The 12,942-nt window shown below is 29.1% G+C and overlaps 1 protein-coding gene across 1 annotated transcript; it reads right to left on the bottom strand.

Moving 5' to 3' along the window:
• Positions 1 to 3,047: 3,047 nt before the first annotated feature.
• LOC106341101 (protein GLUTAMINE DUMPER 7) lies at positions 3,048 to 3,517 on the bottom strand. Its single transcript, XM_013779924.1, has one exon. It carries the CDS (start codon positions 3,466 to 3,468, stop codon positions 3,166 to 3,168), a length of 303 nt encoding a protein of 100 aa, XP_013635378.1. The 5' UTR covers positions 3,469 to 3,517; the 3' UTR covers positions 3,048 to 3,165.
• Between the last annotated feature and the right edge of the window lie 9,425 nt (positions 3,518 to 12,942).

Here is a 12,942-nt window from a genome sequence, read left to right as displayed (position 1 = left end):
ATTTGTCTCCGATGTATTTTTCTATTTTCTCTCCTGAGAAATAATTTTTTTGATATATTCTTTTCTAAGTTTACAAATAATACTTTTTATTTGTGAAAGTTAAAAACAAACCCAATTTATTTTAGTATTTTATAAAATTATGATATTATTTACACTAAATATTTCTTTACAAACTATTATGTAAATTAAAAATATAATTATATTTATATAAATAATATATTTCACGAAAAAAATATTTTCGGTTATAATTGTTTAAGTAAAAAGTTAAAGGATCATTTTGTAAAAACAAATAGAGGAGGTGACATGGCAAAAATATAGTTTTTCATTGACCGATTATTTTTGCCTGCATCGACACTCTATCTAAAGCTTATATCATCTTTTTATTACTTCTTTGATTTTCCAGTCTTCGTATAGTTTACTTAAATATTCATTTCTTATATCTTAGTTAATAAATACTATTTTTGTGGTATTTAGTAATATTTGTATCTTTCTCTACGTCGTATTGGTAGTGCTTTTAAAATTAATCAAATTTACACATATCTCCTAGTCATGCTTTTACATATAAGTATGCACCTCTATACCATATCCAAATCGTAATTGTATAAATTCGCTTTCACCGAAAAATATAATGGCATCGGATCGAGCAACAGAAATAGAGAGAGTGGTCTGTTTTTTTTTCTTTTTTTTTTATATAAAAACATAATTTGATACGCTCCTTATTTAAAGCATCAACTACATGACGCCATTCTGGAAATGTGCTTTTGCATGCTGATCTGTTTTTTTTTTGTAATGTGATTTTTTTAGTCACAGGAAAGACTCAATTATTATCTACTAAGTACTGTATATTTAAAATAGTTTCGACCGAGACATTTAATTTGGTTCAATATTTAAAATCAAGATGTTCATATGCAACGGACTTGTGTACAAATAGATGTCCTGATGTCCAAATTTGTGTGCTACTTTTGTTTGCATTCGCTTGTCTCTTTACGAGGATGATGAGTCGGTGACCTCTTTGCCTTTGATCTAATATCTATTAGATGATTTAGTGATAATTTAGAAGAGACGTAATTTGTGTTCTACACACTACTGTAGATCCAACCAATAATCATAGCATTGACAATGTCTTTTTCAGCATCATCGAAACTGTTTACGATTGTTTGAGTAGCCCATGGATGAACCCAGGTTTCCATATGGTGCAAAATCAATATTTCATCATCAATTTGATCCACCGTTTAGCAAAATCAAAGCTTTAACCTGACCCGTTCTGTCGGATGGGTGCAAATACTAGGGAGCCATTTGAGAAATGATTACAATTCTTTGTTAAAAGGCTTATATGTGTAATAACCAAATTAGGAGTAGAAATTAAGTAAACGTTAGTGCTCTTAACATCTTGTATAATCTAACATTTACCTCACAAGTCATCCTGGTTGTACCCTTCACTTTCCAATTAGCTGGCAAACATGTAATATAGTTGATGACATATCCGAAAGAAAATATGGACAAGAGTTACCGAAAACTTTTCAATATAAAGTAAGAAGAAACCATGCACGTCACTCCTTTATTTACCTCATACATATGTACCAAGTATTTTATTCTATATTATCACCAAGTAATATAGATCTTTTGCTCCACCCACGACTTTTAAATATTAGACCTTACTCCAACCTTAACCCCTAAATAGTAAATACTAAACCATAAACCTTAATATCTGAAACCAAACCTAAATATATACTATAATATGTAATTACAATATTTAAATAAAACTAAAATCTAAAATAGTATATGTAATATCAAACTATACTATATGAAAATTGAAAATAGAATAAACTTGCGATTCAAAAAATAAAATTTATTAATAATCCAATTTCTAATGAATATTTAAGAATAGACTTGTGTGGGTGTGATTAACGAAATAATAAAATTAATTTTGTAAATGCTTAGTTTTGATTAATACACATAAACTAGTATTGCTTTCACCTTGATCATAAACAAGAGTCAAAATCAATCACTAGAAGAAGTTTGATTGTTTCTGCCAATATCTGTTTTCTCTCACATATAATTGTAAGTAGCAATTTCTACAGTTAAATCAAGATCAGGTCAGAAGTATTTAATCACTGAGGAACAAGGTAAGCCACAACAAAACCAAATATGTTGTTTACATGGAAGTTTTCCAAAACATTAAATAATTTTAATTGAATTTATTTTTACGTGTTTTAAAAAGAAATTAACAAATCGGGGATGTAGCTCATATGGTAGATCGCTCGCTTTGCATGCGAGAGCCACAGGGTTCGATTCCATGAATCTCCACTTTAATTAGCAAAAAACAATTTTGACTAAAATGATAAGTCTTCACTTCAATTTCTAATTTTATGTAATGTTATATCTTAAATTATGCAACTTTAGGCTGGGCTTAAATATAATTTTATTGGAATTTTGTTAGTTTATATATTTTATAAGTGATTTATGTGTTTTCAAAATTTCATAAATCCTAAAATAAAGCAAAATAAATAAAATACGAAACTGTAACTAAAATACTAAAACAAAATAAATAAAATACTAAAACAAAATTTCAGATGCTTTTTCAAATGAATTAGTTAAGTTTGTAAAAAATATCATAGCAAAAAATTGAATATTTTGCCAAATCAAGGACTTTAAAACATCAACACTCAATAACTCATAAATAATATAGTTATAACTAAAATGATATAAAATATTCTTTTAAAAATATTTATACATTTTACAATTTAGGTTTTTCATAATATTCGTTCATGCGCATAAACGAAGGTCAGTTACCTAGTGATTAATTATACTCTCTCTGTTTCATTATAATTTATGTTTTAGAAAAAAAATTGTTTGTAAAAGATACATATTTCACATTTTTAGTGTATATAATAATGGTAAATTGTAAACTTCGAAGACATTAATTTTGTTTACTGAATTTTGATTGGGTAGAAAGTATGGGAAATAGCTAATCACAAAACAATAATACATTTAATAACAAGTTTTCTTAATTTGTTTGTAAAACATACATCATTTAGAAACGGAGGGACTATAAGGAAATTAAAAAATCATTTTATTATAAAGAGTTTAAAGTTCAAATATAAACAAGTAAGGAGCAGAAAGAAGAAAGAAAACCAAAACAATAATCTAGCGGTCTTGTACTGGTCATGCATTGATCTTGCTTGGCTTGGCAAAGAAGGTAGGATTTTCATTACCGGCCATTATGACAACTATCTTTGGTTCCATGTCTAGTGGCTTCAATACTTCCTTCTTTATTGGTTTATCTTGCCCTCCAGTGCTTGGATTTGAAGCGTTTTGCGTGTAATAGCAAGCATAAGCCATGGCGATTATTGAAACAACAAATAGCCCTAACATTACTCCCCATGCACAAACCTTAGAGAGAACGGGAGAATTCAATTTCTCTAAACTCGGGTGAACCGGAACCATTGAATCACTAATCATACTCATTGCCTCGTTTATATTGAAATCTGATCTCCCCTCTTCCACTGTTTTTTCCTCTTCACGAATTTGTGAAGGTTTTTTGATATATATAGTTTACCAAAAGTGAGCGTTTTGCACTGTATTTGGATGCCAAGTTGCATTCTGAGTCTTTGTCTAAAAAGGAGTTATTCTTTCTTGAAGACTTGCAGGATTCCTTGCCTCTCTTTTCTTACAAAGGTTAAATCCTTCGTGAAGATACAGTTTTGTTAATCATGGATTTGTTACGTGCTTTATAAATTAAAAGGAGTTATCAGTATAATGGTTTTAATTTTTATCTTCAAAATCAGATAGACTATAAAACATGTAATATTGATGTAAATTAATTTAAATATTTATTTATAGAATGGTATATTTAAATTGAGTTTATTGTAAAATTAGTATAGTTAGAAACTAAAAATTGTTGAAGCTCAATAATCCAAATTTCTACAAACTATCCATAAAAATGTAAATTACATTATACTATTATTACTATAATCTCACCTTGCGCAAAATGCAAGTCTCTACCTAGTTATTATATTATTGGTATAGCTTTTCATAATTGAAAACTACGATGGACTGAAATAGAACTCGTGAGAGCAGCCTACATACCCCCGAAGATGATCAAGCCATCCATAGTTCCTTTTTTTAGCATGTGAAGTTCTCTTACTTAAATTAGCATTTAAGGTTCATGGAATTCCATAACCTCGGCACCGGCTTTCCAGATGATGTTGCAAGTTGGTAGGCGCCGGGTTTGATTACTTTGACGATCTTATAAACCTTCCCAGTTAGTTCCAAGCTTGCCAGACATCCACTCTTTAGTATTTTCAAACACTTTTCTCAGAACAAGATCACCGATTTCCAAAGGTCTTGCTTGGAATTTCTTGTTGTAGTAGTTTTCGGCAAGATGTTGATAGTTCTGGAGTTGGAGAAGTGATTGATCTCGTCGTTCTTATATTTCGTCTACGGCATCGAGCATCATTTCTTTATTCAGTTTGACGTGTTGAGAAATCTTAGATCATCTGAGGGTGGAAACATTGACTTCACAGGCAGGAGCCATTTCTTCCATTACTAGTTTATCCTATTAGTTAATCCTCTCGGTTGTTGTTCTATGTGACCAGAGGACACCATCCAGCTCGTCTGCCCAGTGAACTTTCTTAAGCTCAGGGCATTTCTTGATTCCCTTGATGATGATTTTGTTGGTTCTCCAGCTTGTCCATTTCCTTGGGGGTATCTTGACATAGATGTGCTCAAGCGAATCCTCCATCTTTCACATAATCCACGGAACTTGTTATAGGTGAACTGGGATCCATTATCAATTACTATCTCATATGGAAGTTCATGTCGGAAAATGATGTACTTCTAGATGGAGATATGCACTTCTTTGTTTGTAACATTAATGAATGATTTTTCCTCTATCCACTTTTTGAAGTAATCAGTCATCACAAGCAGGAACTGTTGTTTCCTCGAACTCGACAGAGGACCTACTATATCCATTTCTCAGCACATGCAATGGTATAGTGCAATAGTTGTTCTTAAAAGTTCGGTTGGACAGTGAAGTTCGTAGCATGCATCTGACACTTCTCGTATTTTGAGGTGTATTCTTTGCAATCTGCCATCATGTTGGAAAAAAATGATAGAATCCTTTAACCTTAAGAGTCAGAGCTTGTCCACCGGAATGGTTATCTACTGCTCCTTCGTGAATCTCAGCCACGACCAATCTGGTTTCTTCTCTCTAATGCACGTTAGTAGAACTTTATTGGCTGTTCAGCGATTGAGTTTATCGTCCATGACGAGGTAAGCTTCCCATTTGTTGTCAGGCAATGTGATGTCGATGATGTATTGTATGATCGGAAGCCTCCAATCTGCAGCCGCTACTTTGGTATCTTTGTTAGGAGGATTTATATCCACCTCCATGTTGGTTATCTCTGAGATGGGAGTGACAATTTTGTCTTTCTCAGAAGCTAATATCATGCTCGGCCTATCGATCTTTTGGATCAAAATGGTCCTCTTTATCTGATCCTTAGGATTACTCCCAAACCAGTGAGTGCATCTGCACGTACAATTTTCCTTGAGGACCTTCGTGAGTTTGAAGAACTCAAAGTCTTTTAAAAGATCTTGGACGACTTGAGGTATGCGTCCATACATTCTTTTTTAACATCTAATCTCCAAGCGGCGAATTGCTAGTCACAATAGGCATGGATATGTGATATACCATAGATCTATCAGTTTTTAGCTATGGTATATGAGTGTTATAGGATTTTTATATTATGTTTTAGAGTATTTTTCCGTATTTACAGGTTCATACATATTTTGGAACAAAATAGTTATTTTGGAGCATTTTGTAGATAAAGATAGGAGAAACTCGTAGCTGCTCATGAGACCAGCTCGAGTCAACATTCAGAGTCAAACGTCGATCGACAAACTCATGTTGTCGTCGATCAACAGCGAGGCGCGTGAAGCGGGCCGCATCTCATGACCGACTTGAAGCCCAAGATTCCACATATTTGCAGAACTACCCATGGCCTACTTTAACCTAATATTTATGTGCTCTGCCATTGTATTGTTCAACACACGCTTTTCTATACTTTCATATTTTCATACCACAAAGTTTAGGGTTTTAGTAGTTTGGAGAGAAGATCCAAGACTATTTCAGAGCTTTGTATTGGAAGTCTAGTTTTTCTACCTAATTCTTATCTATGCAGTTTATTCAGATTTATATCATGTCTTGTTTGATTATGTCTGAGTAATTCACTTGTTAGATTTAAGGTTTAATTAGGGTTATGAAGAATTAGCCAAAATTATAGACTTGCTAAGGTGATAAATATCCTTCAAGGAATTGCTTGTAATGCTTGTGTTTTAGAGTAGCTAACTAGAACCCTGATATTAGGATTGTGGACAACTACTACGGTAGGTTCTGCACCAGAAGAGATTCCCTTGAGCTAAGATTGCTAGAAACATGCGACAACTGATTTAGTTAAGATTAGTGAACCTATCGATCAACTCGCTAACGCTTGCCTAAGGAAGAATCGATCGACTCTAACTCAATCCGTATAAACAAGTGACATCTGAGATATTGGACTTAGTCAATAGGATTGATTCACAGCGGAAGCTGGAATACTTTCACATAAGAATTTGAGTTATAGGATAGACAACCTAAGTATTTTATATCGTTTTAATCCTAATTACCTGAAACCCTAGATCTGATGTTTTCTCTTTATTGTTAACAACCTCAATCAATCAACTGAAAATTTACTTGTTCACCCTGCTTTCATTGTTTACTGCTTTTAAACTATTTGTCTAGCTTAATCACAACTGCTTTAGATCTATTGTGTGCGCTAGCTCCTCGTGGATACAATCTCAAAGTACTACAACTGAACTTCTTATTTGAGAGTGTAAAGTCACTCCTTATGGTAATTTGATTGATATCAATCTGTTTCGCCTTAATGCCTTTTCTAACCAAATTCCGGCGATAAGGGCCTTGTATTCTACTTCGTTGTTGAATGCTGCAAACCCTAGACGCAATGACTGCCGGATAAGTTCTCATGTATGAGATTGAAGATAAACTCCAACTCCGGATCCTTTATTGGAAAAAGACATGTGACATGCAAGATCCAGTTCTCACTAGGAAGGATCAGGTCTTGTTCCATTTCAGGAGCTTACTCAATAATGAAGTCAGCAAGAACTTGCGATTTTGCTGCTGATCGACTTTTGTAGCTGATATCATGTTCAATTAAAATAGTTTTACCTAGTAATATGAAATCAAATAAAAACTGAAGTGAATATGGAACCAAAACCAACATAGTTTACCACAATTAAAGCCAACACTTTTTTTTTTCTTGACCTTTGTTGGCCTATTCAGATTGTAGTGATGTCGTTTCATCCTCGGAATCCTGCAACAAACATTCAGTTGACGTCAGTACATTTCTAAGACAAAATTTACCTAGTTAGAACTAGTTACATCTGAAATCAGCAAACACATCACAAAATTATGTTCTATTACTTAAATGCGGTCAATTCCAAATATATTTTTCTTAATAAAACGAAGTAGTTTTCCATAGTTCTACCGAATTATTTGAGTCTAGGAACAAATGATGAGTCAAACTACAAATTGAAATACTTACCACTGAGTCGATCATGTCACTCACGTTTTGGTTAGTACTTTCCTCGTCCTTAATACCTTATTTTTCATTTGTCTGGACTTTCTCAATAGTCGAGTCTGAGATTTTGAGCTCTCTTGAGATCCACTCTCATCTTCTTTAACTTAGTTTGCGTCTTCTTCATCTAATCCAGGGAGCTCTCAGATCTAGGGTTGCATTCTTGACTCTTTTCTTTGTCCATCTTGTTTTAGCCATCTTTGGCAGCCACAACAATGAACCTATTAACTAGAAATTTAGATAATATACACAAAATTGACAAGAATAATAGACTTACCTAGTAGTTTGTAGTTCTAGTTTTTCCAAGTTTCACGAACGGCTTGAAAGAGAGAAGGACGTGGTCGATAATTTTATGAAAATTGCCTTGTGAGAAGGAAGAGAGAGAGAGAGAGATCTAAAATAGCGTTAGAATTTAGGGCTAGAATATATCATGTTAGACCCCATGGGTCGTTGGCAGTGTTTTTAAGACCGGACTGACCCGATGGTTGGACCGGGTTCGACCATGAACCGGTTATATAGCCGGATCGAGTCTAATAACGGGTTAGACCATGAACCGTTCATGTAGTCAGATTGGATCTCAAAGTTATTAAACTGATAAAAACCATTAAAACTATCAAAAATCCATAAATCATCCATATTAACATAAAATTAATTTATATTCATAGTGTTCTATGTTTTAAATTTATTTATATTTTAGTTATGTATCATATTTACTAACACTACTTAAAAATTTATAGACTCAAAATATATCAATCCAAATTATTGAACCATGTTTGACCTGCTCAAATCATATTAAACCATGACCCAAATATTATATGGTTCAGTTTTCAATCTGGTTTTAAAAACACGGATCGTTGGATGGACGGATAATACCCATGTACTCTTTGTAATTTTGTTAATTTATCAGGGTATAAAAGTAATATTTTTGAATTAAAAACAATCAAAACGAAAAAAAATATTAAAAAAAAAAGACATTTGAGATTTTATTTTTTTTTAGATTGAAAGGCATATACAACCGTTAATATAACTAGATTTTCAACTTGCGCTACGCGCGAGTTTATTTTAATAATTTGTATCATTTTATATTAATTGTAAGATAATGAAGTATAATCGGTTTATATACATTTTTATATGAAGTTTTATTCAAAGTATGCTTTATTAATTTTTCTGTTTAGATTTTTATACAATTATACTCTTTAAAAACTAATATTTTGATATATTTTTTGTATATGTAAATGTATTTATAATCGTGTTTATATAATTTATTAATCTTATTTAAAAAAAAATATTGATCATTTTATTCATAATAAATAATAGTACAATTTATAATTGTTTTTATTATAATTTTTCTTATCTATCTTTCTATTTGAAAAACATAAGAAAATTAATGCATATGCACAATATCTAGTTTTACTTATATTTGAAAAACATAAAAAAATTAATGCATATGCACAATATCTAGCTTTACGTCGTATTTACCATAGTTTTACAATGAAAGCAAAAGTATTATATATTTTTGTTAATATTTGTATTTGAAATACCCTTACTGAAGTCGCTTAAATGCATATGTGTTAGTATTTTATTTAGAGTTCAATCATTATAAATATTTTTATGAAATTTAAACAGTAATTTTATTTTAGATATAATAAAAAGAGAAATAAATATATACAACTTTAAACTAATGTTAAATAATTTTTTTTATTAAAATAAAGACATATAAATAAAAAATATTAGATACATCTTCTACTTGATATAGTTACAATATTAATTAATGGCGTGATTATGATGTTTTATTAGTTCACATCATATCTCATAAACTTAGATAACATATTTTCCAATTGACGAATTTATAATGAATATTTTTCATATCTTTATTTTCTGTTGTCGAGAGCCTGAGACTATACTCTAATGTCAATATTATTTGTAAATATTATTTGAATTTCAAACTAATATTTGAATTTTTAGCCTCTTTGATTTTTTCTTATGTTGTCATATATATTAATAACATTTTGTTTCAAATATCATTCATTGATAGAACTCGTGTGAGATCATTTTTAGTTTTACATGTTATGTTAATTGTTTTAATAAAATTTCATAACTATATGTCCTATAAATTTTATCGGTGAATTACACTAAATACTTATGAAAAGTCACCGTATAGTTTGCATAATTTTTAATAACCATATTTTAAAAAAAAAACTTATTTATTATAGAATATTTAGAGTTTTTTCTTAAAAACATATTTGATAAGTTTAATGAATATTTTTATAATGATTTTCTTAAAAACATATATGTTAAAATTTATTAAATTTTAATTTTTGATTACTAAATAACTATGTTTATTCATTTATTGATAAAAACAGCTTGAGAACACATAGATAAATGATTTGAAAAAATATAGATAAACGACATGTTTAACAATATATTTCTTACATAAGTAAATTATTGTTACCATCACTTATTTCCAACAAATCTTTGTAACTTATTGTAAACTAAATAATAAATTGACTCTGTAAAAAAAGAATCACGATCAACCATTATTTTTCTAAGAAACTCATATAACATATTATAAATTTATACTATTTTATAGCTGAGACCAATATAAATAAAACAAAAATACTAAATTTCAGTTTACCTTTATATTTATTTGATCATATTAAGTAAGATGATATTAATTATTTATTTTATTTTGATTTATAAGCTATTTGTATGTTTTGACATACTTTAAGACATAATTTTATAATTTTGACTTTAATTAATGAAGAGTTATCATTTATATCAATCAAGCATTTTTTTATTTCGTTTTGTTTTTTTTTTTTAGAAAATTAAAGATTTATAAAAACATTAACTTAAGATGCTGACTTTAAATATTTTTATTGGTATTTTCAGTTATTTCTGATTTTTAAAACATATAGTCCATATAGTATTAAAGGTTACGGACATAATTAGATTTTTTCTTGTCAATCTCTTATTTTATTAAGTTTTCAATAGTTAGCTATAAATTTCAATCTAACTTTAAAGATAATTTTTTACAAATTTTAATTTCTCTTTTTATAGTTTTGTGCTGATTTTTATTTATTTTTACATACGTGATTATTTATAAATAATTTTTGTAAAACTTTATTTAGTTTTGAATATTTTTATTTTTGTTAATTTTTTTTTAATTTCAAATATATACTTATTTTATATATCAAGTTAATTATTTTTAATAAAATAATCTTTTTATTTACTTTAACAAATTAAAATGCTGATTTTTATATTATTATAATGATATTTATAAATTCTATGTGAACACTTAAATAATATATATCCTCAATTTTGAAATCATATGTTATTTAGATTCATATATAATGAAAAATTGATTTAGATTGACATTGTCTTTATTATTTGAAATCCTTATAGTTTTAAAATTATTTTTGTTACTTAGGTGGGGGTGTTGAATCTAGAAGTTTGATGGAATTTGAAAGAATTATAGTTTCCATTAAATTCTACTGTTATTCAATTAAGGATTTCATCAATTCTTTCAAAATCTTGTGTTATTGGTTTAAAGATTTGTAATCAATTTTCTAATTCCCTTAATAAATTCCAGTGTTATTCAATATTTGGTAGATTTTGTAGTAATGTTATTTGAAAAGAATTTAATGAAAAATGTAATGTAAAAATGTCAAGAACCAATTCCTTCCTCTTGTGAGGAGATTTGGCATCGTAAATCTGAAATTATGTGATGTTCGTCATATATTTTCTTGCGGTCGTCCTCATCTCCACTCTTCTTACAAGTATGGTATTATAATTGACAAGATGGCTATTCAACGGGCCTGGGTAATTCAACGACCACCTTAACGTGATTTCTATCAACGAGATGGTATTAGTCACGTTTCATGTTTCTTGTATCGAGAAATACCGACGTAATGATATTAGTCCAGCTTCTTTTTATTTCTTTTTTCTTTTCTTTTTTTGATAAAAGATTTTCTTTTTATTTCTTAAGTAATGAAAAAAAAGCGACAAAACTGAAATAACACAAATATTTTTCATCGTCAAAGTGTAGCACAACGAAAAAACCCTTATTTTGTTTTATGCAATAAAATTGCTACAATCAGTGAATTTTTGTAGTAGTAGTAACTGTTATATTTCTTTCAGTTTTATAACTAAAATAATGTTTGTTATCTTTTCAGTATAATAAAGATTCAAAATTTTCATTGATTTTAGAGAAATTGATATTCTATCAAATTTAAGTGCATTCCTTTAAAATCCTTAAGAAAAGTAAACATGAGAATTATGTAAATGCATTAAACCCTCATCAAAATTTTTAAACTACTACAAAAATTATTATTTATGAATTCTTTCAAATTCTATTAAATTCTTGGATTGAATATCACCCCCTTAATTTTATGTTGGTCTTCCAAACATTTATTTTTTATAATAAACTGATTTTTTTTAGATATTTGACAATTTTGTTTACTAAATTTATTATTGATATTTTTTTTTAAAGAAATAGCTTCCATTTTGAAATCATATTTTGTTAGATTCATATGTAACGAAAATAGTTTTAGATTCATTATTATTTGAAATTCTTGTATTCTTTAAGATTTTTATTTTTAGTTAATTTTATGTTGGTCTTTCAAAGGTTTACTATTATTTGGGAAATTACCAAAAATACCATTTTCAAAATAGTAATTTTCATGTTTACACTAACAATTTTTACCCACATTTTTAATGAAAGGTAAAATACTTTTATAACCTTTTAATTAATTTTGACAAAAAAAAAACATATGTTTAACCAATCTAAACTTAAAACATCAACTCTAAACCCTAAATCATCAACTCTAAACCTTAAACCAAACATCAACTTTAAACCTTAAATCATCAATTCTAAACCCTAAACCATGAAACATCAAAATCTAAACCCTAAAATATCAACTCTAAACCCTAAACGTAAACCCTAAATCTAAACTTAAAACATCAACTTTAAACCTTAAATCATCAACTCTAAACCCTAAACCACAAAATGCCAACTCTAAACCCTAAACCTTCAAATCTAAACCCTAAAATATCAACTCTAAACCCTAAACGTAAACCCTAAATCTAAACTTAAAACATCAACTTTAAACCTTAAATCATCAATTCTAAACCCTAAACCATGAAACATCAACTCTAAACCCTAAACCCTGAAACATCAACTCTAAACCCTAAGCTTTAAACCTTCAAATCTAAACCCTAAACCATATATTTTTCTGAAATGCGAACCCTAAACACTAAAACCCTAAACCTTCAAATCTAAACACTAAAACATCAACTCTAAACCCTAAAC

This window comes from Brassica oleracea, chromosome C4 (assembly GCF_000695525.1).
Source record: "Brassica oleracea var. oleracea cultivar TO1000 chromosome C4, BOL, whole genome shotgun sequence".
Taxonomy (NCBI): Eukaryota; Viridiplantae; Streptophyta; class Magnoliopsida; order Brassicales; family Brassicaceae; genus Brassica; species Brassica oleracea.
This window is presented reverse-complemented; position numbering and strand designations above follow the sequence as displayed.

Excerpts from the sequence above, each read along its gene's own strand:
- LOC106341101 (XM_013779924.1), bottom strand. The coding sequence starts at position 3,468 with ATGAGTATGATTAGTGATTCAATGGTTCCGGTTCACCCGAGTTTAGAG.